At 62.5% G+C, this 25,415-nt stretch overlaps 4 protein-coding genes across 4 annotated transcripts; 2 read left to right on the top strand and 2 right to left on the bottom strand.

Moving 5' to 3' along the window:
• Positions 1-573: 573 nt before the first annotated feature.
• Positions 574-5,329, top strand: CHLRE_03g157150v5 (uncharacterized protein). The gene is made up of 9 exons (XM_043060619.1): positions 574-814; positions 924-1,000; positions 1,103-1,177; positions 1,372-1,784; positions 2,059-2,146; positions 2,285-2,982; positions 3,152-3,281; positions 3,539-3,826; positions 4,031-5,329. Exons 4-9 carry the CDS (start codon positions 1,537-1,539, stop codon positions 4,670-4,672), a joined length of 2,094 nt encoding a protein of 697 aa, XP_042925748.1. The 5' UTR covers positions 574-814; positions 924-1,000; positions 1,103-1,177; positions 1,372-1,536; the 3' UTR covers positions 4,673-5,329.
• Positions 5,330-5,352: 23 nt separating this feature from the next.
• Positions 5,353-9,544, bottom strand: CHLRE_03g157100v5 (uncharacterized protein). Its single transcript, XM_043060618.1, has 10 exons — positions 9,165-9,544; positions 9,021-9,078; positions 8,894-8,946; positions 8,655-8,789; positions 8,371-8,466; positions 8,013-8,201; positions 7,671-7,772; positions 7,391-7,543; positions 7,144-7,248; positions 5,353-6,989 (listed from the first exon to the last, which is right to left on the bottom strand). The coding sequence occupies exons 1-10, from the start codon at positions 9,243-9,245 to the stop codon at positions 6,123-6,125; spliced, it is 1,839 nt and encodes a 612-aa protein (XP_042925747.1). The 5' UTR covers positions 9,246-9,544; the 3' UTR covers positions 5,353-6,122.
• Positions 9,545-9,683: 139 nt separating this feature from the next.
• Positions 9,684-17,479, top strand: CHLRE_03g157050v5 (uncharacterized protein). Its single transcript, XM_043060617.1, has 16 exons — positions 9,684-10,027; positions 10,441-10,585; positions 10,782-10,986; positions 11,289-11,317; positions 11,495-11,551; positions 11,783-11,940; positions 12,132-12,175; positions 12,282-12,525; positions 12,818-12,877; positions 13,045-13,120; positions 13,298-13,395; positions 13,781-13,984; positions 14,156-14,571; positions 14,723-15,931; positions 16,040-16,520; positions 16,642-17,479. Exons 1-16 carry the CDS (start codon positions 9,917-9,919, stop codon positions 16,753-16,755), a joined length of 3,651 nt encoding a protein of 1,216 aa, XP_042925746.1. The 5' UTR covers positions 9,684-9,916; the 3' UTR covers positions 16,756-17,479.
• A 242-nt stretch (positions 17,480-17,721) lies between these two features.
• CHLRE_03g157000v5 (uncharacterized protein) lies at positions 17,722-24,913 on the bottom strand. Its single transcript, XM_043060616.1, has 20 exons — positions 24,670-24,913; positions 24,206-24,369; positions 23,961-24,073; positions 23,224-23,363; positions 23,015-23,066; positions 22,805-22,880; positions 22,414-22,488; positions 22,116-22,196; positions 21,785-21,916; positions 21,481-21,625; positions 21,218-21,308; positions 20,927-21,003; positions 20,666-20,761; positions 20,421-20,446; positions 20,056-20,167; positions 19,714-19,811; positions 19,314-19,495; positions 19,017-19,153; positions 18,678-18,763; positions 17,722-18,454 (listed from the first exon to the last, which is right to left on the bottom strand). Exons 1-20 carry the CDS (start codon positions 24,817-24,819, stop codon positions 18,205-18,207), a joined length of 2,283 nt encoding a protein of 760 aa, XP_042925745.1. The 5' UTR covers positions 24,820-24,913; the 3' UTR covers positions 17,722-18,204.
• Between the last annotated feature and the right edge of the window lie 502 nt (positions 24,914-25,415).

Below are 25,415 nucleotides of genomic sequence, written 5' to 3'. Positions count from 1 at the left end.
GGGCCGGCGGCTTACGAATGTACCTTGATGCGGGCGGGGACGTGCCGCCCCGCGCACACACACATCCTTTCGCACACCTGCTGAGCCGAAGCAGCCGAAGCAGCCGAAGCCATAAGCGGGGCCGGGCGTCTGCCCACTCCGTTTCCACTCCGTTTATGTGGAATGCTGGATGTAAGAGGCAACCCCATTTGACATGCCGCCCGGCTGAGTCCGTTGGTGACGGGAGGCCGCTTCGGTGGCTGAAAGCCCCCATACACCCACGCATATAACCCGTCAACCCGCAACCGACACCAAGTGTCTTAACGCATAGGGCGAAGGCCTACGAAGGCGGTCCCGTCACTGGACGGTGGCCTACAGGGGGGGCTCCGTGCGGGTGGGGCTCGGCGCCTGATGACTGGGGGAGGGCTGAGGGCCTGAGGCCCCCAGTTAACCCCGCGGCCCAAAGATCAGGAGAAGAAAAAAATGCAGCGGACACATGTATCACGAGTAAGATTGATTCTCTGGCCCGGGCTCAACGATATGCTGCAGTGTACTTGAATGGCACAGGCTCATGCCAGCTCATGCCGTACGACTCATTCCAGCGTTGGGGTCCATTCTTCGCCCATAACGTAGCAAAGGCACCGCCAGCAGGGCCTCTTAAAACATCCAATGCTGTCTAGACGGAGCTGTCTGTCCTCTCGACTTCCCGCAACAGCTAGACTTAGCGCACGCCTGCTTTCTGGCGCTAGGGTCAGCGTGTGGGCCCCGGCTCGGCACTCAGGACCGATATGCTGTGCATACGCAGCAAAACTTGTAGAATGGCTTGTTTTTGAAGGTAATAGATACAATTGACATGGATAACAGGGCGTCGCCAGACGTCGCTGCAAATGAAACTCCCACTTGCAGTGTTCCCCTCGCCCTGCCTCGCACGCGCACGCGCACAGGCGCGGAAGGCGTCGCGAGCAACGTGACAATATATGAAGACGAGCTCACTGGCGAACGCGGCCTGATCGCAACCAAGGTGGGTAAGGCGGCTCAAACTGAAGTCGAAGTCGTTGCACTTGTGCACGCCCGGCCCAGCCCGCCCGGGCCCTCCCCTCAACCCTACACCGCGTATTCGCAGAACCTCTCGCAAGGCTCTGATGTCTTCGTCATTCCACTCAACGCTGTCATCTTCGACTGGCCCGAACCAGCAAAGGTGGGTGATGGGGAAGAGCACTCGGCCGGTGTAAAGGGCCAACAAATCTTCTCTGCCTCCTCTTCCCTCCCACCTCCCATCACTCCCTCCTCCCACCTCTCCCTCCCATGCCCGCCCCCTTATAAGCCCACACCAGCTCCCGCCTAGGTGCCTGTGTTGATGTTGAGGGACACACGACCGCTACCATGAAACAGGCCACCGGGGTCGGCCTTGGTCATTCTGGCGGCGGTGTGGACGGCGCCGCCGTGCCCAGTAGCGTCCGCCTGGCGGCCAAACTTCTCCACACCGTCGCGGCGGCCACCGGGCGCCCCGGACCCGGGATAGCCGCTTCTGGCAGCAGTGGAGACAGCAGCGGCCCAATGGGCATACCAAGCAGCACTGGCGTAGCCGCCAGCGCCAGCGCCAGCACCGGCAGCGACAACCGCAGCCCAAGCAGCAGTGGCAGCAGCAGTGCCAGCAGCAGCCGCTTCCTGTCGTATGTTCAGTCGCTGCCGGCCCATCCGCCTGCGTTATTGCTGAGCTGTCAGGGCGAGGGCGGGGGCGAGGGGGGCCGGCTGCTGGGGGCGTTCGAGTACCCGCCCCTGACACGTGCGGTCATTTCGTACAGGTACCGTACCATACTGCAGGGGCTGTGTGTTTGGAGCGAGTCGGGCATGCAGTCATGATGTGCATGCTGGTGGGGTGGGGTGGTAGTGGGGGCTCACACTTGTGTCCGGTACGTGCATGCGCCATGGGCTGCGGTCTGGCTGTGGGCAGCATTCCCAAGAGCGCGCTCAAGCGTGTGGCGCGTATGCACTTGCGTGTATGTTCTTCCGTGATAGCGACCGCTCCCCGTCACCTGCGTCACTGCGTGCCTGCCCACCCGCCCTCCCGCCCAGCAGGGAGCTGGTGGAGCAACAGTATGACGCACTCGGTGGCGCGGCCGCGCTGTCAGGAGCCTCCCTGGAGCAATTTAAGTGGGCGCTCGCGGTACGTGAGGCCTGAAACGTGTGGACTAAACAACGGCAACCAAGGAAAGTGGTTCACAAACGGCAGGCAGCGAGACCCAGGCAGGTTGCAAATTTCGCAATCCGCCCGCCTGCTGCCAATCCTTCATACCGTACGCAGGTCGTGGGTTCGCGCTGCTTGGCCACCAGCGTGCTAATGCTGGCGCTGCTGGATGCCGGGGCCAACAGCAGCAACAGCAGCAACAGCTGTGGCGCCGGCAGTGGCAGCGGCAGCAGCACCAACAGCAGCGGCCCGTGGAGCCCAGCGCAAGCAGCCGTGGCGGCCGCCGGGCCTGCAGCGGCTGTAGTCGGGACTGCGGCGTCAATTGCCGCCGGTGGGGCAGGCGTGTCGTGCACACCTGCTGGGGGCAGCCAACACCAGCCGGCAGCAGTTGCGGCGGCACCAGGCGACTCGACAGCAGGGGCCTCGCTGCCCCTGACACTGATGCTGCTCCAGGCGGCGGCTGCAGCGGCGCTGCCGCGGGCGGCGGCGGCAACAGGCCTGCCCTCAGGCCCAAGCGAGCCCGCTGGCTCTGCTGTGCACGCAGCTGCTGCTGCTACAGCCGGGGGCCCCGCTGCTACAGCCGCTGCAGCCGGTGGCGAGCTGCGCATGCTGGTGCCGCTGCTCGACATGCTGAACCACCGCATGGCCCGGCGTGTGGGGGGCCGCTTCGGTGGAAGCGGCAGCAGCACCGGCAGAAGCAGTGGCAGTAGCAGCGGCACTGGCGGCAGCGGTAGCGGTGGGAATGGCGGGGGCAGTAGCGGTGCTGGTGGCGCCGACTGCGGGGAGGTGCGGCTTGTGTCGGAGGCGAATGTCAGGTGCGTGTATGCGAGTGGTGCAGAAATACGGGAGGAGAAACACGATGACCGTGTGTGCGGGCATGGATTGCAAATGGGTGTCACAGCAGGCATGCATGCTCTTCATTACTCCCATGCAAGACCTAATTGCCACCGATGTACCCGTATGCTTGTGTGAGTTTGCTTCCAGGTGGGAGATGCGGCCTCCTGCTGAGCCCACAGGTGGGGGTGGCGGCTGCGGCGGCGGCAGCTGGCGGGTAGCTGTGGTCGCTACTGCGGCATTGGCGCCTGGTGACGAGCTGCTATTGTGCTATGACCAGGTGGGCTGGTGGTTTGGCGCGACCAGCTCTCACCACACGCGCAAGTCTGCGCCTCACATTCCATCGCACCCGCGCGCATCGATGATCAGCAGTGTCCATACCTGCTGCCGTGGTGCCGCCCTCACGTACCCGGCCCCCCCCCCACACAAAATGATGGTAAAGTGATAACTGGTGAAGTGCTGATTCGCACCAATTATTCCTCCATACACGCATGCCTCATTGCCTCTGCAATTTTGCCATCGGACACCCACTGGTAGGCCGGTAGCAATGACGCCTTCGCGCTTCATTACGGCTTCTTACCGCCCTTCTCGCCGCACGATGATGTGCAACTGTTTGAGGACACGGCACATGCGCTCGAGTGGTGGCGGCGGTGGCGACAGCGGCGACGCAACGGCCGTGTTGGCTGGCTGCCGTTAGCAGCAGCAGCAGCTCGAGAGGCACAAGAGGAGGAAGAGGAAGAGGAGGAGGAGGAGGAGGAGGCGCCGGCGGGTGCGTCTGAGGCCGCTGCGGAGGTTGGTGACAACAGCGGCAGCGGGGCTCTCAAGGTACGTGCGCAGCGGATCAAGCATTGCACTAGGGGTGCTTACTTGTGCGGCAGCACCATGCGGGGCAAGAAGTGCAAGGCGGTGGCGGTGCGCGGCTGCTACGCTGTACGTGCAGGGGCACTGGACCAGCAAGTCTCGACGTCAAACCTACGCTCCCTTCCTTTCTCGCTGCCTCCCTCCATGCCCCGTGCATGTGTACGTCAGCTGTACCCCGACGGGCGTGTGTGTCCGCGCCTGCTCGGTGTACTGGCAGCAGCAGAAGCTGGAGCTGCTGCCGGTGGCCGGGGCCTGCCGCAAGCAGCGGCGAAAGCAGGAGAGGTGGCGGCGGTGGCGGCGGCCGAGGCGATGGCGGCGGCAGCTGAGGCGGTGGCGGCGCGGTGTGCGGAGTTGCTAGCAGAGCGCCGGCCCCTGATGGAGGACCTCGTTCTCCTTGCAGCACCGGTGCCAGCCGCCGCAGCAACTGGCGCGACCGGGCGGGCAAAGCCGTCAGGGGGCGGTGGCGAGGGACGCGGTGGGTCAGCGGCACCCGCACAGCAAGGGAGCACAGCGGCGGCGGCGGTTGTGCCGTCTGAGGCGCAGAGCTGGGCGGCGCTGTTGGCGCACTACGAGAAGGAGCTGCAGCGGCGGCCGGCTGAGCTGCAGCAGCTTGCGGGGCTGCAGCCGATTGTGGTGCTGCCGGCAGGGCCGACGGGTGCTACTGCCGGGATGCATAGCGCTGCATCAAATGAGCTGACGCCGCAAGAGCAGCTTGCGCTGCGATATCGGGCGTATAAAAAGATTTTGCTGCTTGACTACTTGATGCTCGCGGAGGGAAATCTGGGCGCAGTGGAGTTCGGTGAAGAGTGATTTGGCCGCTGGGCTTGCAGGGGAAGGAAGGCCAGATGGCACCGCACAGCGACAGCACTGGCGGGGCGAATGATGCGGGCCGCAAAGATTATGGCATGCCCAATACAAACTTGGCAAGTCAGGGAGGTCGCATGTGAGTGCATCGAGCTCATACGGTCCCTGAAAACGGCCCGCGTCACGCGTCCATACAGTCCACTTCACACTTAGCCCTACCGGGTTGCCGCCTGTTGAGTCTGTCTGTTCGCCCGTGCCCAAAGGTGTCAAGTAAGACCTGGAAATGTTTTTAGCACGTGCGGCCGTGTGGGTCCGCAGCCCGCATCGCCCAGAAGGAACACCACTTTGATCTAGTCCCACCTGAAGTGCTGACTACTCTGTGTGGCCTGGCGTGGGAACACAGCGATCAATACAGCTCGAGGCAGGTGAGGAAGCCACGAAGGAGTGTCGCACCACAGCAGCCCCCGCGTACGGTACCGTAGTGTCGCGCCACGGTGTCACGCTGCAATAACCAACGGGCTTGTTACTTGGGCATGTAGCAGGCTGCATCGAGCCACCCCTACTGTAAGCAGGCTGTATCTAGCGCGCAGGGCAGTGGAACGCGGTTGGCAAGGCCTATGAGCATGAGCACTTGCCTTCGGTTTGAGTCCATGCGGCTACTCTGGAGGCGCGATGAATGTCAATCAAGCTTGTAACCCTTACATGATGGAACGCTCGTCATGGGACAATTCAGGCCAGCATTCCACAAACACACCCATATCCGCGCATGCAGTCCCATCTCCCTTTCTGCTAAATCTTTACGCTCGTCCCCATTCCCCCAGCTGAGCATGCTGCTTCACTTTTATGCTTCAGTGTGACCATGCCTGCATAACAATCATCTATATGACCAACCCATTCAACCTGATGCGTAAGCCCGCCAAAAGCCCAAGTCGCATTGTGAATCGCGCGCCAACTCAAGCGCCGCACCATACAGTACCGCATCCTGCAGGATCAATCTAGTTCTAGCTATTCATGCTGGCGTGAAGGTCCCATGCGCCACCGGTACCAAGCATGCCGTGAGCTTATGTGTCTAGCACCACCTGAACCTAGCATGGAAGCCCACCGCCACCAAGCGTGCGCCGAATGACCAGTGCACGCAGCCGCACCCAGCACACGTGCCATCCCGCATCTCGTACACTTGCGCTCATACACGCAACCAATGCTCGCTCGGGCCTAAGCTGGCCAACCGCGCCTGCAGCTGCCGGCTGGACTGGCCTTTTGACGCAACAATCCAACGCGTTCGCATACGCTGCAGCACGGGCACCATGCGCCCGCAGGCACGCATCGCCGACTACAGCCATGCTGCTCATGCAACGGACTGCCCCGCATCCCGTGTGTCTCAACGGGCGTGACGGAGACCGCAGCACCACCGCTGCAACATATGGCTGCGGACTGCTGGCACCGCGCCCGCCACATGTCACCGTACCTGCTGCCCGCCATACACGTGCGCGTGGTGCGCGTACTGGTGCATGCCCGCGTGGCCGTGCGAAGCCATGCCCGCCATCCCCGCCGCCGCGCTGCCCACACCGCAATGCCCGCCGTGTTGCTGGTGCTGGTGCGGGTGGTGCGGCAGCAGCTGCTGCCCGCCCTGCACCTGCTTCATCAGCGCCGCCTCCACGCGCTTCTGATGTAGCGCGTACAGCTGCGCAAAGCTGATGAGCGAAGACCTGATCTCCAGGAACCCCTGCGCCATGGCGTCACCGCCCGGCAGCTGGCTCAGCCATGCCCGCAATGCATCCTCGTCTGCGCCACCGCCGTAGCCGCCGCCGCCGCCGGGCGCCCTCCCCGATCCCGCCTTGCTAGGACCCGCGCCGCCGGGCGGAATGACCACCGGCAGGATTTTCAGCCCGCCTGTCCCTGGCGCGCCGCCTTGCTGCATGTGCGGCGCAGCGTGCGGCGAGGCGTTCAGCACATGCGGGTGCATGGCCCATGACTCCAGGTCGCCGGGCGCCCCGCCCTGTTGCCGAGCTGCTGCTGCGTGCACCACCGCATACGAAGCGTCGATGCCCGGGGGCCCCTGCGTCTCCGCGGCCGCGGCGGCAGCGGCTGTGCTGGCGACCATCATGCTGCCCAAGCTGCCACCCGCGCCCACCCCCATGCCGTCCGCAGCCATCGCAGCCGCCATAGCGGCGTGCATGCCGCCGTTGCCGCCGCCACCGAAACCCCCGACCAAGTGCGGCGGCTGGTCGAGCCGCGTCGCAAATGAGGTTGAGGCAGGGTCAAATGAATCCTTGGTGACCAGCTTATTCAGGATCACGTTGTCAATGTCGCTGCGACTCAACGTCTGTAGGTGGGAGGCCGGAGCCAGAGATCGGGCACACCGGTTTGTTAGGATGCCGGGACCAGCTGGATTCCAGGAAAACGGCAGCAGCATCGCAGACGCCTCCAGTGACATAGTACCACCTCCGGCTGCAGGCGCTCTGCGTCATGCCACTCACCCCGGTGTTCAGCCGCTCGTCCGCGAGGTGCGCCCGTGCCGTGAATATCACGAGGTGGGCGCGGTAGTCGCGCGCGTGCTGCTCGCGGTCCAAGTAGGGAGCCGACTGCAGGTGTGAGCGAAGCGCAACACAAGCTTAATCAGGATCCGCCGGGCACCCTCACCCAGATGAAAGTTGTGGTCCCCGCCACAGCCACACCTGCAACCGTACCCGCACCAGCTTTTTCCTGCACCCGCCTCCGACGCACCTGGTGCACCACGTAATGTCCGTAGCACAGCAGGTTGTCCAGGCCGCTGGGCTTAAAGGACGGCGGCGCGCCCGCTTGCTGCAGCACGCCCGGCCCACACGCCAGCGGCGCCCCGGGCGGCGACAGCTGGTTCAACGCGGCCGCGGACGCGCGCTGCAAGGCCACAAAAGCGTGAGAAGTGTCGGCGGGTCTTGGCGGGCATTGTGGCACGAGGACTGCGGAGTTGCGGTTTAGTTTGATATCATGTTCCCTATGCAACGTCGCGGCCACCGCGCCTCACCTGCAGCTCCGCCACCCGCTGCACCAGCACCGCTGGCCCCGGCACCCGCGACACTTTCTCCATTGCCACCACGCCGTGACCCAGGTGCGAAATGGCCACCACCTGCGACGAAAAGGTAAGCTCCGGGTCAGACACAGCGGCACGCGGCAGCATGGCAACAATGTACTGTATATGTGCTCGCCCATCCGCTGAGGAGAGCCGCTTAGCCACGCAACCGCAAACCAGCTGTGCATCACCACGGCCGGCCCACGGTCGCTGCCCACGCGCTCCGCCTTCCTTTTGACCGCCCGTTGACCCTGCGTCGCCCTGCGCCTCGCTGCCTGCTAACCGCCTTTCACGCACCTTGGACTGGTCCGGCACAGGCCGCTTGTACTTCTTCTGCACCGGCGCCAAGTACGCCCCGCGAGTTGATGGCTCCGTCACGAAGTCAAACGTGATGAGTTCGAAGTCGTCGTCCACGAACACGCACTTGCTGGTGGGGTCGCTGCGCAGTGACGCCCAGCCGCGCGAGGACACGCCCAGCTTGACGCCCTACGTGGGTGAGAGTGAGTCCGGGTGGTGAGGCGCTGTCAACGAGGCCAGGTACGCGACGGCCGCCGTCGCTGCAGGTCGGCATTACTCAAGGCATTGGAGGTAGTGCACTGCATGTGTATGGGACCCGCGCAGTGCGCACGGCGCCGCGGTCAGGCGCCTGACCTACCCGCGAGTAGAGCTCCCACAGCAACAGCCCTGACGGCGTGGGCAGCACCTCAATGGTGCCCCATAGCTGGTCCCCCTTCCACACCACCTCAAGCACCTGTCACATGTCAAGTCACATTCGGCGCGTGGGCGCAACATAGTCGTGGGTCCTGGGTAAGTACGGTATAGTGTAGGCGGTGCGTCGGCGCCAACGTGCCCACCCGGGACGTGGTCACAGCCCTTCCCCCCAGTTCGCCGCGGTGTCACAGGGTCGCCATCGTTCTGAGCCACTGCGCACGGCCGCACCTGGTGGCTGACATTTGGGAGGTTTAAGCACTTGAAGTACTTTGACGCGTAGTTAGGGTGGTCGAGTTCCCCCAACGCAGTGCCGGGTAGAATGTGCTCGGTCTCAAACCGTGAAACTTCCCGCTCCAGGATGTGCTGCAAAATGCAAATTGTCCAAATGGCTCAGTCAAACATTCGCTGTCGTGGCCAGAAGAACGTGCCGCATGCACAACGGACATGCGTTCCGCCCACGGCCGCACCTTAGGGTACACACGCTTGTTGTTATTCCGCGTGTTTGCCCGTGCAAAGATGCCTGCACAGGTAAACCGGCATTAAGCGCGCAGCGTCGGGCGCAAGGAAGCTTGCTGTGTCCAGCCCTGGCCTCACCGTGCACGTAGAGCTTCCCGCCGTTAAGTGCAACGGAGCGGTCGTAGAGTTTTTTAAGCTGCAAACAAAGAAGCACTCGAATGAGCGCAACTGGAAAGAACCACTTGGCGAATGGACTCGGACGGGTTCCCCGTCTCGGCTCACCTCGTCCCGGCTAAGCTCTGTGTGGTCTTCTGGCACTAATGGGGTTGAGCAACACGCGAAGCAGCCTAGGAAGCCGGGCATTCTCGAGGCTGAACGGGGCCCCCTGGCCCCACACAGCGCGTCTCAGCAGCTCCGCCTCCACATTCGTCAATATTTTTGCAACGCCAGCACCAAGGCCGCGCAAGTTTTACGAAAGTAGGATAAAGAAATGACAGTGCGCCTCGGACCAAACTTCAGGGCTCAGCTCGACGCTCTAAGCTCGTTTCTAGAGATGAGAAGGCGGTAGAGGTTATAACGAAAATTACAAGAAGAGACTTGAGAGCAAGAGGCGCGGGAAGAGGACAACGTATATGGCCCTAGGTATTCCTAGACGTAAAGGGTAAAGACCGCAACAACAACGCGGTGACTTGTCTATGTGCGGATTAGCCCAACAGTGACCGCTGCATGGCCATGCTCCCATCGCGGCAGGGGGTCAGTCAGCACTGGGGGAGACTTGCAGGATTACTTTCTCTACGAGTCTTGTAGATTCAACACTCTGCTCTCTCTTACTCTCTCTCTAAAGCCACTCAAGGGCGCGACGCTCGAGTCGTCTGCGTCGAGGACGAGTATACCGTATTATATTCCCGACTGGCCAGAATTTGCTAGTGCCGCTTGCCGTCCCGCGCAAATGAGCATTCCGTACCATTTTAAAATACCAGCAAGAGTACTATTGCACTAGGAGACCGTCAATCCCTGGCCGCATCGCTTGAAGGATGGTTGCCGGGCAAAGCAACGGCCCGGCGGCCGGGCATCACATCTCTATTATCCGGTTGAAGCATGCACTGGCGGAAGTTGAAGCCAGGGTGCGGGCCGTGGACTTCAAGGTGCGCTGGGGGGGGGCCAACGCAGGGCGGGGGTTTGGAGGCAGCAGCTGCTGTTCTAGCCATGGACGCACCAGGCGGGCGAGGCGGCCCAGTGCGGCCGGACGACGAAGGGGCTGGTTCACACCATATCCATCAAGCACCAAAGATGGAGACAGTCTCGCAAGTTCTATGCCTGAGCCCAACAAACAGTTCCTGTCTTACTAGGGTTATTTACACCTGGCAAGCCGTGCGAAGGGCAGTGGGGCGACGCCACAGTTGCTTCTTTTAGCGTGGGGCAATGGAGTGTGCCTACAACCATGCAGTCGTGCAGTGGCAACATGGTGTGTCACTACAGCTCCGACCCACATTTTTTCCGGGGCAAACCCGGCGGGCTACGCGTTTCGGTACAAACACGTCGGCCGTTTCCCCCGCAGGTGGACTTCACGGTGGTGCCCGACTGGCAGCGGCGCGCGACGCGGCTTAGCATCGCCGTGTGCTTCTTTGGCATGCTTGGTCATAGTATCCCCTTCCCTCCGGAGCACGCGGCGCTCGCGACCAGCTTCAGGCAGAGCTGCAACTGTAAGCAGCATCCGGCTGGTAGTCTAGTCCAGGGCTGTAGATGTCAGCTGTGCATACACCCACGCACGCGACGGGTATATTAGGTCCAGGTTCAGGGTTGGCATCCGATAAGCCGGGGCTGGCAGTAATGCACCCTGGGCGCCCACGGTGCACACTGTCGCCACGGCCCGGCCCGGCACTACTCTCAACCGCGCAGGGGCGGCTATTACCTCCATTGTGGTGACAGCGCCGCTGATCGGCAAGGTGGCTCAGGTGGCGTTCGACCGGTTGTTGGGCACGGCAGTGGGCGGCTTCTTAGGCTTCTTGTGCTACCAGATCGGCTGGGCTTTGTTCGAACAGGCGATGGCTGGGGCCTTCATCTCGTTCGGAGCCGCGGTCACCATCTGGGCCACTACCTTTCTGTGAGTGCCCGCCATGCGTCCAGCCACGTCTCGCGGTCAAGCACAAGCACAGCCGCAATCAACCCACCAGCAGGAAATCCTCTAGCCACAACACTCCTTAATGCTGCGGCCTACCACATACTGTTCGCTGCTATGCTCGTGACAAGTGCAGCTGGCGCGTGTGATATCGCGCGAACAATGGTGTTGAACACTGCTGTGGTTTAGCCAGTGGCAGCCTTGGTGGCAGCTCCAAAGCTGGTGGCAGTTCAAAAGCTGATGGTTACTGGCCCGCAACCCTTGCCCGTCTGATGCACGCCTTGCAGGGCCTTCAAGCGTTCGCTGGACCAGCTGGGTACGTTGCCGCATAACTCTGGGAACTGGGGCTCACATCGTCGGGCGTGCTGCGTGAAGAAGTGGGACAGCGAGGGTGCGGGGACTTTGGAGTGCTTGTTCCACAATCCCACCTGCTAGGTCTATGGCAAGGGCAAGTTTGCCGACGTGTCCCCAAACCCCGCCTTCGTGCTCGCAGCGCGTTTCATGCAGTTGACGTACTGCATTGTGGCTTTTGGTGCCAAGCCGGATAAAGGTGGGTTGCGGACTTCGATGCCCCTGTTGCCATCCCCAGGGGGGGCGGGCGGACCTACTGCCCTGGCCCAACTTCCTCATCCCCGAAGCACGCCCCAACCCCATGCGCCTTCCGACCCATATCGTCGTCCTTGCTCCAACCCTAATTTCATTCCACCATGTATTCGCACGAGGTTTTCGCTGCACCATTCCGACTCCGTCCTAACCTCGTGCTGACAATGCCGCCTCCCAGGCGCCCTCCAGCTGGCGCTGCTGCGTGTGGGCGGCATCTTCGCGGGCGGGCTGTTCAGTGTGCTGCTGGCGGTGCTGGTGCTGCCCCGCAGCGCCTCCATCGAGAGCCTGCGCGAGATGAAGAAGGCTCTCAAGTCGCTGCACGACCTCAACAGAGAGGTGGGCCAGCAGGGGTTGGGGCTGGGCTGGGCGCCGCTAGGAGCGGCTGGAGAGCGGCTAGGGCGAGGCTGGGGGCATGCAGTGGTGGTGAGAGTAGATGGATGCGAAGGAGTGGCAGAGCAACCGAGATTCCGTGGAAGTAAGCCTGCGCCCAGCGTCAATTTGTTTTGGGCCTTCGTGCTGATGCGCAGGTGTGGGCGTTGAGCGGCGTCACAGGCCCCGGCGCAAGCGTTAAGTGAGTGTGGCGACTGCTTGAACGATGGGAAGGCTCAGCTGCTTTTATTGTATCCACCCTCAGGAAAGCGCTCCATACCAACATGTCAGCTTCACAACGTTTACAGGCGTGCGCACCGAAAGCACTACCGGCACGGCTACGCTGGGGTTCAGGAGCGAATGGAGGCGGCTGCGGCCAACGCACACACCAGTGGCGCCGCCAACGGGCTCAAGTCCAGCACCAGTGACTCGGCGCTGCTGGCGTCAACGGCAAACGGCGGCGGCAAGAGCTTGTCGCGGCACAGCGCGAGCGCGCAGTTCGACATGAGCTCTGACTACCTGGACCTGCTGGTGCAGCGGGACGAGGAGATGGTGCGTGGGGTGTGGGGTGTTGTGTCAGGGCGACTGACAGCAGGCGTTTTTTATTTTATCAGTTCCAAGGGAAGCAAAGGTTCGGGCACGGGGAGAGAGGGGGCGGGCAGTAGGAGGGAAAAAGGGAGGCCGAGTCACAGAGGAGAATGCGCTTGTCCTTTAAATAGGAATCAGACCCCCCCCAAGCCCAAACAGACTGCATCCGACCCACCGGTTGTTGAGCTAAGCAATGAGAAAGCCTAAATTGGTTAACGAATGGATCCGTTCGCTTTCCTCGCGTGTTGTTATGCAGGAGTCGCGGGAAGCTCTTGTCGAGAAGCTGTTTACCACTGTGTATACCACGCTTGCCAAGGTGGGTAGGTGATACTAGCACACGTACCACAACGCGTGCAGGCCATGACCCTGCATGCTGCTCACGCTGTCGGCCCTGCATTGAGCCGTGTCGCCTCCATGCCGGTTGTCATGGCCCTCCTGCAATTGGCTGGGTGCCTACTTGAAATTCCATTTCCCGCGCTGTAGGTGGATGAGAGCCTAGCGCAGGTGAAGGGCGAGATCTACGTCTGGCACTTCTACGGGCGGTACTTCTTCCTGCCGGGTGAGCGCCCACACACCCCGGATGCGTGATGGCAACAGCAGGCCGTACCGTATCTGCACCGCGCGCCCCTCTTTGTTTCGCGGCTTATGCCGCTGATGTGCTCCGTCCGCGCCTTGCTCATGACCGGACTTTGACGGGTCTTGCCCTCTCGGACGTATTTTGACCTGCTGCTGACAGGCGTGCACTGGTTCCCGGTGAAGGGCCGCTGGACAGTGCCCAAGAAGGACCTGGAGGACATGGCCACGTGCGTGCGGCGGCTGGCGCGCATGCTGTGGGTGAGCACACAGGCACCCCGTCAAGAATGAAAGTGGATAGGTGCCGTGGGCGGCTGTGGGCTGTGGCAGGATGCGTGGCGTGGGATGCGGGCGCGCACTCCGGCCGCTGCGTAGCACAATGCGGCTGTCTCCTGGGCGTCGTGCGGGTCGCTGTGGGGTGCAATGACCCATAGCAGGCGGCCGCTGGGCACACTCAACACAGCACAGCGCTACCGGCAGCAGCACGGCCTCGGGAACAGGCCAAACGCAAGAGGCCCGTCCCTCCCTCGTGTACCACGAGCCCACCACACACCCTCGTACCCGACTCAGTCCGGTTCACTCACGCACTCCCGTTCCAACATCATCAGCTCCTACCCAATCATGCCGGGAACCGCCTCCCATGCAGACGCTGCTGCTGGATTTTGAGGAGGGCTTTGACGCGGAGATGGAGAGCGTGCTGCAGACCTACTACCCCAAGCAGCTGCTGTCGGAGCTGGCGGAGTACCAGAGCCGCGCCATCGCCGACCTGCTGCAGGCGTTCCCCAACAGCACCCACATCGAGGTGGACAACTTGCTCACGCTGGGGCAGGTCACCGACTGCCTCATGCAGGTGGGCTGCTGGATGCGGCGGCGCTGCGGTATGCTTGTGTGGGCGGCTGCACCAAGAGGCTGCTCTGGTGTAGAGGCTGGGGAGGTAACGCGGCATTCCTTACCACCGTGTTGGTTGACTGATGCCCACACCTGAACGGCTGAACATGATCCCATAATTCCATGACAACAGATCAGCGACGCGCGGGCGCGGCAGACGGTGTTCCAGGTCAAGCGGACGCGCAGGACCCTATCGAACGCCATGCCCTCCCTCCCGCCGTCCGGCGCCAACCGCACGGGCGGTGTCTTTGTCGGCGGGAGTGGTGTCGCTGGTGGAAGCGGCAGCATTGGCGGCGGAGCGCTTGGAGCCGGCGCTGGCGCCAGATCGGCACGCCGTAGCGTGCAGGGCGAGGGCAGCCTGACTGACGGCAGCAGTAAGGCCACAGGCAGTGGCAACATCCGTGCGGGCGGCATCGGCATGCTGTCTGCCGCGGGCAGCGGCAACGGAAAGGCAACGGTCGGCATAGCGAGCGTGGTGGCTGCAGCTGCGGTGGCGCGGCGAATCTCGCAGGGCTCACAGGGTCCGGCGGCGTCGCCGGAACAGGACATGTAGGTAATGTGCACTTCGCTTTTTCGTATGTGGTGGGTCGCGGATACCGGTGCGGCACTGGGCAAGGGTTTGAGAGCCCAGAAAATGCTCCTGCGTAGCGCGGCAGCGGCTCACGGTGTATCGCCATCGCCAATCACCGCCCTGCTGCAGGCAGCTGGAGAAGATGCCCCTGCTGGCGCAGCAGCCCACCTCTACGTCGCCGGCCGCAGTCCCCGCAGGCATGTCCTCGCCAATCCCTGTGCCGCCATCAGCCGCGCGCAGGACGACGTCCGGCAGCAGCAGTGGTGCCGCAACGAGTGCCTTGGGCACGGCTCCCAGCGGCAAGAGCGCATCGGCTAGCCAGCTGCCTGGCGGCAGCGCAAGCACGAGTGTTGGGGCCGGCGGGGGCATGTTCATATCACGGCTGCTGTCGGGCACGCCCGGGGCGCATGTGACGCTGCACCTGCCGCCTCGGCGCTTCGTGCAGGAGCAGCAGCACCAGCTCTTGCTCCAGCAGCAACAGCAGCAGCAGCAGCACCCCGATGAGCAAGAGGAGGAGGATGAGCGGGCGCAGCTGTTGTCAGGGGCGCCGCGCTCAGAGTCTGCCGCTGCTGGTTCTGGGGCTGACGCAAACTGGACGGCAGCCGCGCCTGCAAGTGCAAGTGCAACGGCAGCAATGGTGGCGGCCCCAGCGCCTGCACTCGTTGACCGGAGTGACTCGTTCGACATTTTTGGTGGCGCCGATTTCAGCTTTGCCCCGTTGCAGCAGCCGGCTTTGGCTGATACAGCCTCGGCACAGCTCCAGTCGCCGGCAGCTCGCAATGGGTCGGGTCAGTCGGCGGCTACGTACAGTGTCACAGAGAACACAGAGTCTGCGCAGCCCGGCGCTCTGGCGCAGCTGCCCACGCTTGCGCCGGGTATCTTTCCTGACTTGGCGCCAGCGGGTGCGCTGGAACCACGCGCCTCCGCGCAGGTGGGGCAGGGCTTGCCACAGCCACCACGCGCCCCGCTGCCGCCTGCTCCGTCCCCGCCGCCGCCGTTGGGCGAAGAGCAGTCGGGCAGTGTCAGTAGCGTCGCACCGGGGTCAGATACGGCATCTGGAGGGCTGCCGCCACGGCCGCCGGCGCAGCGGACGCCGTCCAACAGTGGCGGTCCTCCAGCGGCGGCAGCCAGCGGCGCTGCAACCATCAGCGCGCCTCGCTCGTTGCCCACCATTCAGTCCGGTAGTGACCTAACCGCACTGGACGCAGCATTAACGTCCACCGGCGCGGATGCCGGCGGCACCGGTACGAGCGACGTCGGCTCGCCCTTCGCGGTGATGTCGCGATTCGCACGCTTCAGCGCCACTGGTCAGGACCCCAGCCAGTCGGTGTTTTCAAGGTGCGGTGCGGTCGACACAAGCATGTTGGCGCCAATGACGCTTGCATACACCCCATACGTCCCATGTCGCGATCTACACTGAGTTTTGCCTGCCCAACTTCCACACAGGCCGTCCACTGATTCCAACTATTCGCAGCGCCGGAGCGTGAATGAGTCCATGGGCGCGGGCATGGGCACGGCTGCAGGCGTGGGCGTGGGCGGGAGTGCACTTGCCGGAGGTACCCCAGCGGCAGCTCAGTCAGTGCCGCCGGCAGCTGGGGCAGCGCCAGCCACTGGCTTCACATCCAGCGTCTTCGTCACCTCAGCCGCCGCCACGGCCACGGCAGCCACCATCGCCTCTGGCGGCGTTGCCGCCCCCGCCGCCGCTTCAGGTACCGCCGCTGCAGTCGATCCAGCTGCAGCCCTAGGCAGCGGCGGTGCTGCAGCCGCTGCTGCTGCCGCCGCCACCGCAGGCGCAGGATTCCTGGGTCAGGAGTTTACGGAGGAGATGCTGGCCAACCTCACGCGGGGGATGAGCGGGCTGGAGGCGAGTACCCTTGTGGTGGAGCCGGTGACCTTCCCGCCCACAGAGGAAGGCTACTTGTCGCAGGTATGGCGTGTGCGCCGGCGCGAGGCCGCTTGCTGGCTTGTAGCTGGCCCGTTGGTCGTGCTACATCACCAAAACCCTTGCGCGCCACACCCTTCGGGACGGCCTGTGGTGCCTCATGCAGGTGCGCTGGAACACGTTCCAGTTTATCATGGACGAGATCCTGGAGGAGCTGGAGGAGGCCTTCTACGCCTGCTCCTTGGTGCTGCGGAAGCTGCCCTACCCCATCGGCAAGTAAGAAGCACACGAGCGCATACGAGTGCGATTTGCCGACTTCGACATGAAGTGAGTGCTTCTGAGGAGGGCACGCTGACGGCAATCAGAGTGTGGTACATACTTCGGCATACGGACGTACAGGGGCTTAGGACAAAGCTGACAAAACCATCATATGCATGTGAGCGCGTGCACAACACAAGCAGTGAACATTTGCTATGGGCCTATGGCTGTAGGCTAGGGCGGCGCGTGGACTGCATGTGCAAGCGCAGGTCGTGATACAGGCTCCGTGCTTCGAAGTACTGTAGTGTGTGAACTTGCGTAATGAGGTTGATTGGTGCGTGGAGATGGGGAAGGGAAGTTAGGGTGGTACCGTGGTAGCACGAGGGGTTGGAAGCAATGCTGCCTCGGAAGGCTGCGGCCACGAGGGAGCTGCAGGCCAGGGCTGCAGGCAATGCACGGTAGTGTGCAAGCGCGTGCCCTTCCGTGATCGTGTTGGCACCTGGACTGGACGCGCATTCCGTCATTCCGTGGAGGGTTGCTTCGTGGGCAAGGCTGGTGGTGTGTGCCACGCTACAGACAGCTGCCGTGGTGGTGTCGACGAGTGTGGTGGTGCTCGTGGCTGTTGGCAATTGCAACAGTGTGCGAAACAAGAAGCAGGCCACGTAAATCAAGGTGTCCGAATCCGCGGGCACCGTATGCCTTCCAGCGCAGGTGCTCGCCTTTCATGAGCAGACTCCACGAATTGATTGGTACTTGTCATGCCCGTACACGCCTGTACCCCTCCTGCCCACCTCGCCTGGTCCATTACCGTACCATACACCCCGGCGATGATGAGTGTAGATCTCTGGAACACCACCACCTGCTGCGACCTGGCAAAGCAATTTCCGTTAGGCTTGCGGCTGCCGATACGCGTGTGAGTGCTAGGAGTGCAGCTGCAAGCAGCGCTGGGGCCGGAACTCCAGTGTTCCGGCTCCTCAGGGGCTGCGGCATGTCTGTTGGCACGTCTGCCGTGCCAGTGTCTCCGTTCAGGTGTTATATTGTGCTTGCAGCCTTGCACCTGAGCACGTCCTCCCAGCTTTCGCCCGTGCAAAGACCAGCCTCTCACGCTTTGTAACGTTTGCCTTCATGGCGAAGGCCAGGCTTCTTGGTTCCGTAGTTCGCACCTGTGCCCGCCACCTGCTCCAGCAGCCAGGAAAACACCACGCCTTCATCCTTGCTGCTGCTATGTCATAGCAATCGTCCTGTGCTTCTCTTGTCGTTCACCACTTTGCTATCCATGTGCGCCCAGCCCACGCGTTCGCGCGCACAGTATTGCGTTCCTACCGGGCGCAGACTGCACTTTTTTTTTGTTTTTTTTTGTTGTTGTTGGTTACACTTGCCTGCCGCTTGTGCAGGATACCAGCGAAAGAATGCTGTACTCCTCGTTCAAACACACCGCTAAGTCATATTGTTCTCGTGCACAAAGACCATGTTATCCGCGCGTGTGCGGTATGCGCGAGTAGAGCCACTGCATGATTGTGTCGAATGCGTCATCCTCGGTGGGGTCCCCGGCGAAGGGGCGCGGCAACGGCAGCTTGGGCGCCGCCGCCGCCGCGCCACCGGCTTCCGCGGCGGCAGTGATGTTTGCGAGCGCCATGGCCTCCGCCTGCAGCCGCGGTTGGTTGTGCAACTGCATTCGCTTGAGCTCGTCGGACAGACCCGGAATGGAGGCGTAGCGGAACCTGTGACGATGAGCGGGGTCAAGGGCAACGCGTCATGTGGGTAGAAAGGGAAGCTGAAACGCCACGAAAAAGCATGGACCTACTCTAGGTGGCGCCGCTGCTACGGCCAGGTGCATGGGTAAGACAGCGTGACAGACCAAGCATGATGGCCACTGATGGTACTACCACAACGCCGCGATGAATCCCACGATGGATACGGTCCCCAGCAATGACCACTTCTCACCGCTGCCACACACGGCCCAGGTGTGCCTGCTTGGAGCGGATTGCGCGCGGCGGCACCGCAAGCAGGATGTCCAGGATGCGTGGCACCTGCGGCAGTGTAGAGAGGGGTTACGTGTGTGTTAGAGAGCACAAGGGAAGGAGTGCATGTGCGTGCATGTGTACGCGCATGCAGCGGTGACTAAGGAGTGCACGTGCGCGCCCTGTAGGTTTTGTAAGGCCGCGCAAGGCAAGCACTTCCCGGCACCCAACACACACCGTAAGTACTTTCCTGGGGAGCTCCCAGGTGATTCGCTTCGTTTTGACACACGCACATACACACATAACCCGGCCCCCAAAGCACCTGCTCCTGTGGGATGCGCAGCCCGAAGCCATCAATGTCTAAAATGGACTCAAAAACTGCGTGCACGCCGTCCGCAATGATGACCGGGATGCAGCCGTGCAGCACCGCGTCCTCCATGCGCGCCGACCAGCCGTCACCTGCGGGCAGAACAGACCGTCAAACGTGGTGCAACATGGGCGCCGCAGTGCGTGCGTGAGCAGCATATGGGCACCATACCCAGCTTGGCCCTCCCACTACCCGCTCGCGACTGCCCAAGGTGACGACTGGTGACGACTCGCGAGCGCTCTTCAGGCTCACCTGGCGCCACCAGACAGAACTTGGCCCGGCTGAGCATGTCGCTGTACTCGCCCTTGACGTCGTCGTGGCCGCCGATGTAGAACTTGTGTTTGGCGGCCCAGTCGCCCGCCTTGGCCGCGCGGTAGATGGCCTGGCGCACGCCGCGGCTGTAGTTGGGCTGGCGCCGCTTGCCGACGTCGCCCCTGGTGGAGGCGTGAGGGCATGAGGCGGCACCCGGCGCGGAAACGGGGGGACTGGGAGGAGGCCAAGGCGGACGGCCAGGTGCAGATAGGGAAGGGTGCAAGGGGGGACCCGAGGCAGGCGCCCCGACCATGTATGTGCACAATACCGTACCCGCACCCATATTCACAGGGCACGCACACTATGCCTCAACCCGCTTACACCCGGCCGCAGTCCGCACCTGAAGAAGAACAGCAGGTCCCGCTCGCGAGTGGGCGCGCCCACCAGCCCGCTGCTGGCGTAGTGGCCTGGCGCCTTGAAGGCCGGGATGACCAGGTCCTGGGTGCGCGTGGGTGTGCAGCGGCAATACGTTGGCTTGGGCGGGAAGGGTGTGAACGAGCGGCCTCAACCTTTGCGCGAGATGCCACAACCTCACAGCATGCCTACCGCCTGGTCCCACATACACGCGGCCTCCCGCTTTCCAATCTCGCTCATGCCTTTGATAGCACTCGCGTAGGCGCGTATCAATGCATGGAACTCCCGCGCTTGCATTACGACACTGTACGCCGGAGCCATGAAGTACCTTTTCAGGGTTGTAGCAGGGGTGGCCCTTGAACAGGTGTACGAAGCCGTCGGGCTGCAGGATGGTGGGCGTGTCTCGGTCGTACTTGTCCAACAGATAGGCCGTGTTGCTCCTGGGGTGGCGGCGCGAGGGGTTCAAGGAGACGTGTTTAGGTGGCTAATGATTGGGGCCTTGGGGGCAACGAGGGCGAGTGACATACAGTGTCGGGACTCAAGGACCATAGATTACGCAGTCGTGCCCAGGTGGGCAAGGTCAGCTAAGGCAGGCAAGGCTGAGGCGAAGCAGAGCGAGTCCAGCGGCGGAGGATCTGGTAATGCTTGTGCGGGACTTGTGTCTAGACAAGAGCCCAGCGCCATCCAACTCACGTGTGGTTGAGCTCCGTGCGGCCCCACTGGGCGCCACGGGAATTTGCGCGAAGGGAAAGGGCGCCACGAGGGTCGGTGAGTTGACAAGAGGTAACGATATGAGGAAGAAAACACCTGAGTCCGCAACACACCATGAGGTCAACGCCTGTCGCATGCCACAACATTCGCCACATCCCAACACAGACCTCAAGCTCCTATGCTTTCCCAGGAATCAACTCTCCCGGCATCGCCCTGCCACCGCTTACGTGTGTGAGCCAGATTGAATTGTTGACAATGTTGGGCGCCCAGCACGCGCCCTCGTCGTGCGTGAACGTGAAGATGTGGTCCCGGCCGCCCCGGCGCTGCGCGGGTGTGAATTTGTCCGGCAGGCCAGATGCACGTAGCGAAGTGTGCACTACGACGAGGAGTTTGCAGAGATCACAACGTCCCTGCCACCCGTCATCCGCCACATGTCACATACAACGCCGCCCAGCCACATCGCGCGCGCCTGCCAGCCCTTTGCGCACCTGCCAGAACGGGAAGGTGGCGTTGATCCACTGCACCGTGTCTATCACCAGATTAAGCATCTGCCGAGTGCGGGGCCCTGCATCAGGCAGCAAGGGCAGCGGCGACAGGGTAGCGGCACCAGCGGCCGACTTGAGTCCTACCTACTACTGCTGCTGCTGCTGCTGTCGTTCACACGTGCCGCTACCCGTGTGATGTCCATCCAAGTCACGAGCAGGGCAGGTGGCATGGCCAGCCGTGTGTCAGCATTGGCACTGCGGCCCCACCGCCTGCTTCCAGCGGCCGCCACCCACCTCCAGCGTCGGGGAACCAGGGAAAGTCCGCCCAGGCGCCGATGGGGAAGGGCAGGCAGGAGGCCTGGTGCGGCACATAGAAGAAATCCGCCTGCGGAACAGGGAGCGCGAGACAGAGAGAGCACGGCGCGGCCCAACTTGATTTGTCCCATGGCTCAGCTTGCCATCCCTGAAGCCGCCTGCGCTTTTCCGAGTATCGCCCAAGCACTCTTTGCAGCAGGCCTAGGCAAACACGTGGGCGCCACCCGCCCGCCGCCTCTCACCTCTTCGGGGTCAAAGGTGCGGTGGGGGCTGCCCAGCAGGCTCTCATGCAGCAGCGTGTCCATGGCGTAGACCCATAGGTCGGTCCACTCGGTGTGGTTGGCGGGCCACACGTGCCAGCGGTGCACACACCAGCGCGGCGTGACCCTGGGGATGGATTGGCGGCATGTGCTTTAGAGCCCATGAGCGAGGGAGAAAATGCGAGTCCGGATGCAATGGCCCTTTTGAAAGGGCTGCTAGTACCTGCTGGAGAGAGCTGCCGTACGGGGCCGTAGTACAGTGCGCCGCATGTACCGCAAGCCGTACCTGTACTGCAGGATCTTGGACTGGTACATGGGCTCCAGGTCGTACACGTAAATCAGCGGCCGCCGCCGGGTTGGCGCCGGCGGCGGCTCCAAGGCGGAAGGCGGCTCCCGGACCACCTCTGCCAGCCAGGGCCTGGATGCATGCGCGTGGCAGGAAAGCTGCTTCAGCAGACAAGACGTGCGCGTGTATGCGTGAGCGTTTGCGTTATACAGGGTGAGCAGTGGTATCGAGCTCTCGCACGCTGTTGCATGCCTTGGCCATTGTGTCCCAACGAAACCCCAGCCCATGCCCCCGGCATGGTCCCACCATGTGCTCCTGCACCTGCACTCACGTGGTGGGGATGCGGCTGGGCAGCAGCGGCATCCCGGCCTTGCGCCGCGCGCAGTCGTGGCCGTAGTAGCCCTCATCACAGCTGCGGCGGGCGCCAGCAGCGGTTGGAGGAGCGGCCTTGGTTAGCACTCAGCAGCCGAGTCGCAGACGTCCCTGTAGGCCCGGCCTGACGCCTCACCGCAGACCCTAACAGCCCACAACCCGCATGACAGCAATCCCCGTGCCACCGTGGCCCCTTGCCGTTTTCCTCCAACCCCAACCAAACCCCATCAAGCAGCCCATTTCAAGACCTGACTCACACGCAGAATCCCAGGTAGCACCGGCCGTGCCCCGCGCAACTGCCCGGACAGAACATCTCCATGGGCGAGTCACAGCTGCACAGCGACAGCGGAGTAGCAGTGCAGCAACAGGAGGAAGAGGAGCAAGATGGAGCGAAGGGGCAAATGGGGGTGTCAGCGGCCAAAAAGCGCAAGGCAGTTCAGGCCCTAACCCAGCCCCCGGCTCGCTTCACCCCACTGTCCCGCCAGCGCCGGCTTTGATGACCCTGGTCACCGCTGCAGTACAATACGCGCGCCTGGCTTTAAATACCCACGCAACATCGACCCATTCCCTTTTCGCTTCAGCGCCACGCTATTGAACATTCTACCCTTGTGCACCCTGCACCCGGCCCTAAAAACGCACGCCACTCACGTGCGGCCGGCCAACCCATCCATGCCGCAGTTGGGCACCCACTCCGGGTCAGTCACGTTGCAGTAGCCCTTGGGGCCTGAGGGAGGCATGGGGGCGGGCGGCCTTTCCACTCGTAGCTAACAGCAAGCGGTAGAGCCTAAAGACTAAGTCCACAGCTGAAGATCGAGGGATGAAGCAACCGGACGGCATGTCGCTGCACTCGGTACTCACCGTACACTAGCTTATAGTCCACTTCGCCAAACGCTTTCCGGCCGTCCCAAGTCTGCGGCGCCGGGAGAAATGCCGGCAAAGTGGTCGCAATACTCACGCGACATAGCTTAGCCAGGGGTGCCCTAGCCGAGCCCACACCAAGTAAGCGTACGTGCCAATAGCAAGCCGAGTCGTGGAGCTGCTAGCGCCACGCGAGGCTCCTGCCGTACCGTCTTGGGCGCGTGTGCCATGGTCATGAGCGGCCGCCCCACTTGCAGTGGTGGCGTGCCGGGTGGCGACCCCGGCGGCGCGGGAATGCGGCCCATGGGCCCGTCGCAGTAGCAGATCGCCACCTCGTCATCGCATATGCCTGTGTGAGTGGAAGCATATGGTAAGGAAAGCTCGACTCCATGTGCCCGCAATATACAAGCAAGCAAGCGGTGTATGCATTGTGTGCACGTCGTGGTGTTAGAGGGCATGGTAGCAGCCGCCAGCGTCTCAAATAGCCCACGGTGGCCGGCGGCGGCGCGCACACAAACACACACGCGCACACACACACACACACACACACACACACACACACACACACACACACACACACACACACACACACACACACACATACACACACACACGCACACACACGCATACGCACACATACACACGCACACGCACACGCACACACACACACCGGCTTTCGTTTCCCTTTTAACACACGCACACACACACACACGCACACACACACACACACACACACACACACACACACACACACACACACACACACACACACACACACACACACACACACACACACACACACACACAGGGCAGAGGGCCATCGAGCGCTGTTCGTGCGTCCTGCCATGGCCCATGGGCTTGTGTGCACCGCCGCCAGTTCTACAGTCCCATCATCCATTGGCATCCTCCTCCCACACCGAATGCCACCCCACCCGCGCTGCCCCACCTCCGCATCTGGAATAGTACTGCGGGAAGGGCACGTTGGTCCAGTCCAGGTCGCGGCCATCGGGTCCGATGTGTGAATACGGCTCCGTCGCGTTCTCGCCCGCGTCGCCCTTTCTGCATGCGGGTCGCGACGCCCGGTGGCGGCGCGTGCAGTACAAGCAGGTCGCAATGGAGGTAAGGTTTGGCGGCGCTGCACTGAAACAATACCGTCCTGCAGGACAAGCCCCCAACCGCGCAGCCGCGCACCTCTGCATATGTGTGCATGGCCGCTTCTGAGGAGTCTTGCAGCCCGCTCCCGTCCAGCCGGCCGGGCAGTCGCACAGCCCTGTGTCGTAGTTGCATCTCCCCACGTTGTTGCAGCCGCCCTCGCATTCCTTGGAGCCGCGAGGCGCCGGTCTCCATGGCACAAGCTGCGGCGATTAGCGGTAGCGGGTCGTGGTCAAGCACGGGCTGTACTATTAGGACACATTTGCAGATGTGCACAAAGGGAAGCCGACGGAACCGGATGGATGGCTGGGTGGAAACCCGCAGTGGCGGGGGCAGGGGTGGGGTGGGTTGCATTGCGCTGGTACACGCTGCGCACGGCCCGCCTGGCCCAACACACAGCATATAGGTGTGCTTCAGGGCTAACGATATTCATGTGCAGGCGGGGTACTAGTGGCCAGGGCTGAGGGGGCGGGCAGCAAAGAACGGCGGCCGGTGCCGTGTACCTCCTGCTGTGCGTAGTTGGTGCACCACGTCCCCCGTGTGAACGCACATCGCTGCTTGGCAGGGTCAACCCCAGCCCATGACTCTTGTATAAGCGCTATTAATGTGACGATGATTAAAGCGTAACAGACAAGCGTAGTCGCGTACGCCATCGCGACTCGCTGGGTGTTATTGCTCAGAGTACATGGTTCAGAAATGTGGTGCTGCAATTAAGTACATGTGAACCATCTACTTCCGTCTGGTTAGTGTACTAAAACAGCCCCACGCAACATCTGCACTAGTGCCTAGTACTGCTCCGATGCGTGCCTGCAAGTCCGCGTTCGCCCTGCCCCGGCACCGTGCAACTCACCCGCAGGCTGCAATCCTCCTTTGCAGCTCACCCGCAGGCTGCAATCCTCCTCTACAGTCAAGGGTATGGGCAATACGCCGCCACGTGTAGCAAGCACTTCGGGCGAGGCAGGAATTGACCATCAACGAGCAGCACCGCTTGCAGTGCCTCAGCCTGGAGAGCTGGACAGGCAGTCAGCGAACTCGAGCCCACGCTGATTAGCTACACTATGGGCCTGCGAGTTGTGCGGAGCAATACTCGCACGTTGCACTGAACGACGCGCCTCCAAGGCTTGCTCCAAGGCTCCAAATTCCGGAGCATTCCGGCGAGACACAGTTGCAGCCGCCGTTCAACTCAAGGAAGCGCCCGCGAGTGAAGTGTCGACTCACGCTGCTACGGTAGAGCGCTGGGAGAGGTAGG

Source organism: Chlamydomonas reinhardtii, chromosome 3 (genome assembly GCF_000002595.2).
Source record: "Chlamydomonas reinhardtii strain CC-503 cw92 mt+ chromosome 3, whole genome shotgun sequence".
NCBI lineage: Eukaryota > Viridiplantae > Chlorophyta > Chlorophyceae > Chlamydomonadales > Chlamydomonadaceae > Chlamydomonas > Chlamydomonas reinhardtii.
The sequence above is the reverse complement of the archived record's forward strand: the minus strand, read 5'-3'. Positions and strand labels throughout refer to the sequence as shown.

Coding starts and splice junctions, on each gene's coding strand:
- CHLRE_03g157150v5 (XM_043060619.1), top strand. CDS start 1,537: ATGGGCATACCAAGCAGCACTGGCGTAGCCGCCAGCGCCAGCGCCAGC. Junction 1,785..2,058: donor CGTGCGGTCATTTCGTACAG/GTACCGTACCAT, acceptor CCCGCCCAGCAG/GGAGCTGGTGGAGCAACAGT. Junction 2,147..2,284: donor AATTTAAGTGGGCGCTCGCG/GTACGTGAGGCC, acceptor TACCGTACGCAG/GTCGTGGGTTCGCGCTGCTT.
- CHLRE_03g157100v5 (XM_043060618.1), bottom strand. CDS start 9,245: ATGCCCGGCTTCCTAGGCTGCTTCGCGTGTTGCTCAACCCCATTAGTG. Junction 8,202..8,370: donor TGTGGGAGCTCTACTCGCGG/GTAGGTCAGGCG, acceptor TCACCCACGTAG/GGCGTCAAGCTGGGCGTGTC. Junction 7,249..7,390: donor GACATTACGTGGTGCACCAG/GTGCGTCGGAGG, acceptor TCACACCTGCAG/TCGGCTCCCTACTTGGACCG.
- CHLRE_03g157050v5 (XM_043060617.1), top strand. CDS start 9,917: ATGGTTGCCGGGCAAAGCAACGGCCCGGCGGCCGGGCATCACATCTCT. Junction 10,987..11,288: donor ATCTGGGCCACTACCTTTCT/GTGAGTGCCCGC, acceptor CACGCCTTGCAG/GGCCTTCAAGCGTTCGCTGG. Junction 13,985..14,155: donor TCACCGACTGCCTCATGCAG/GTGGGCTGCTGG, acceptor CCATGACAACAG/ATCAGCGACGCGCGGGCGCG.
- CHLRE_03g157000v5 (XM_043060616.1), bottom strand. CDS start 24,819: ATGGCGTACGCGACTACGCTTGTCTGTTACGCTTTAATCATCGTCACA. Junction 21,917..22,115: donor CCCAGCCGCATCCCCACCAC/GTGAGTGCAGGT, acceptor GCATGCATCCAG/GCCCTGGCTGGCAGAGGTGG. Junction 19,496..19,713: donor GACCTGCTGTTCTTCTTCAG/GTGCGGACTGCG, acceptor CGCCTCCACCAG/GGGCGACGTCGGCAAGCGGC.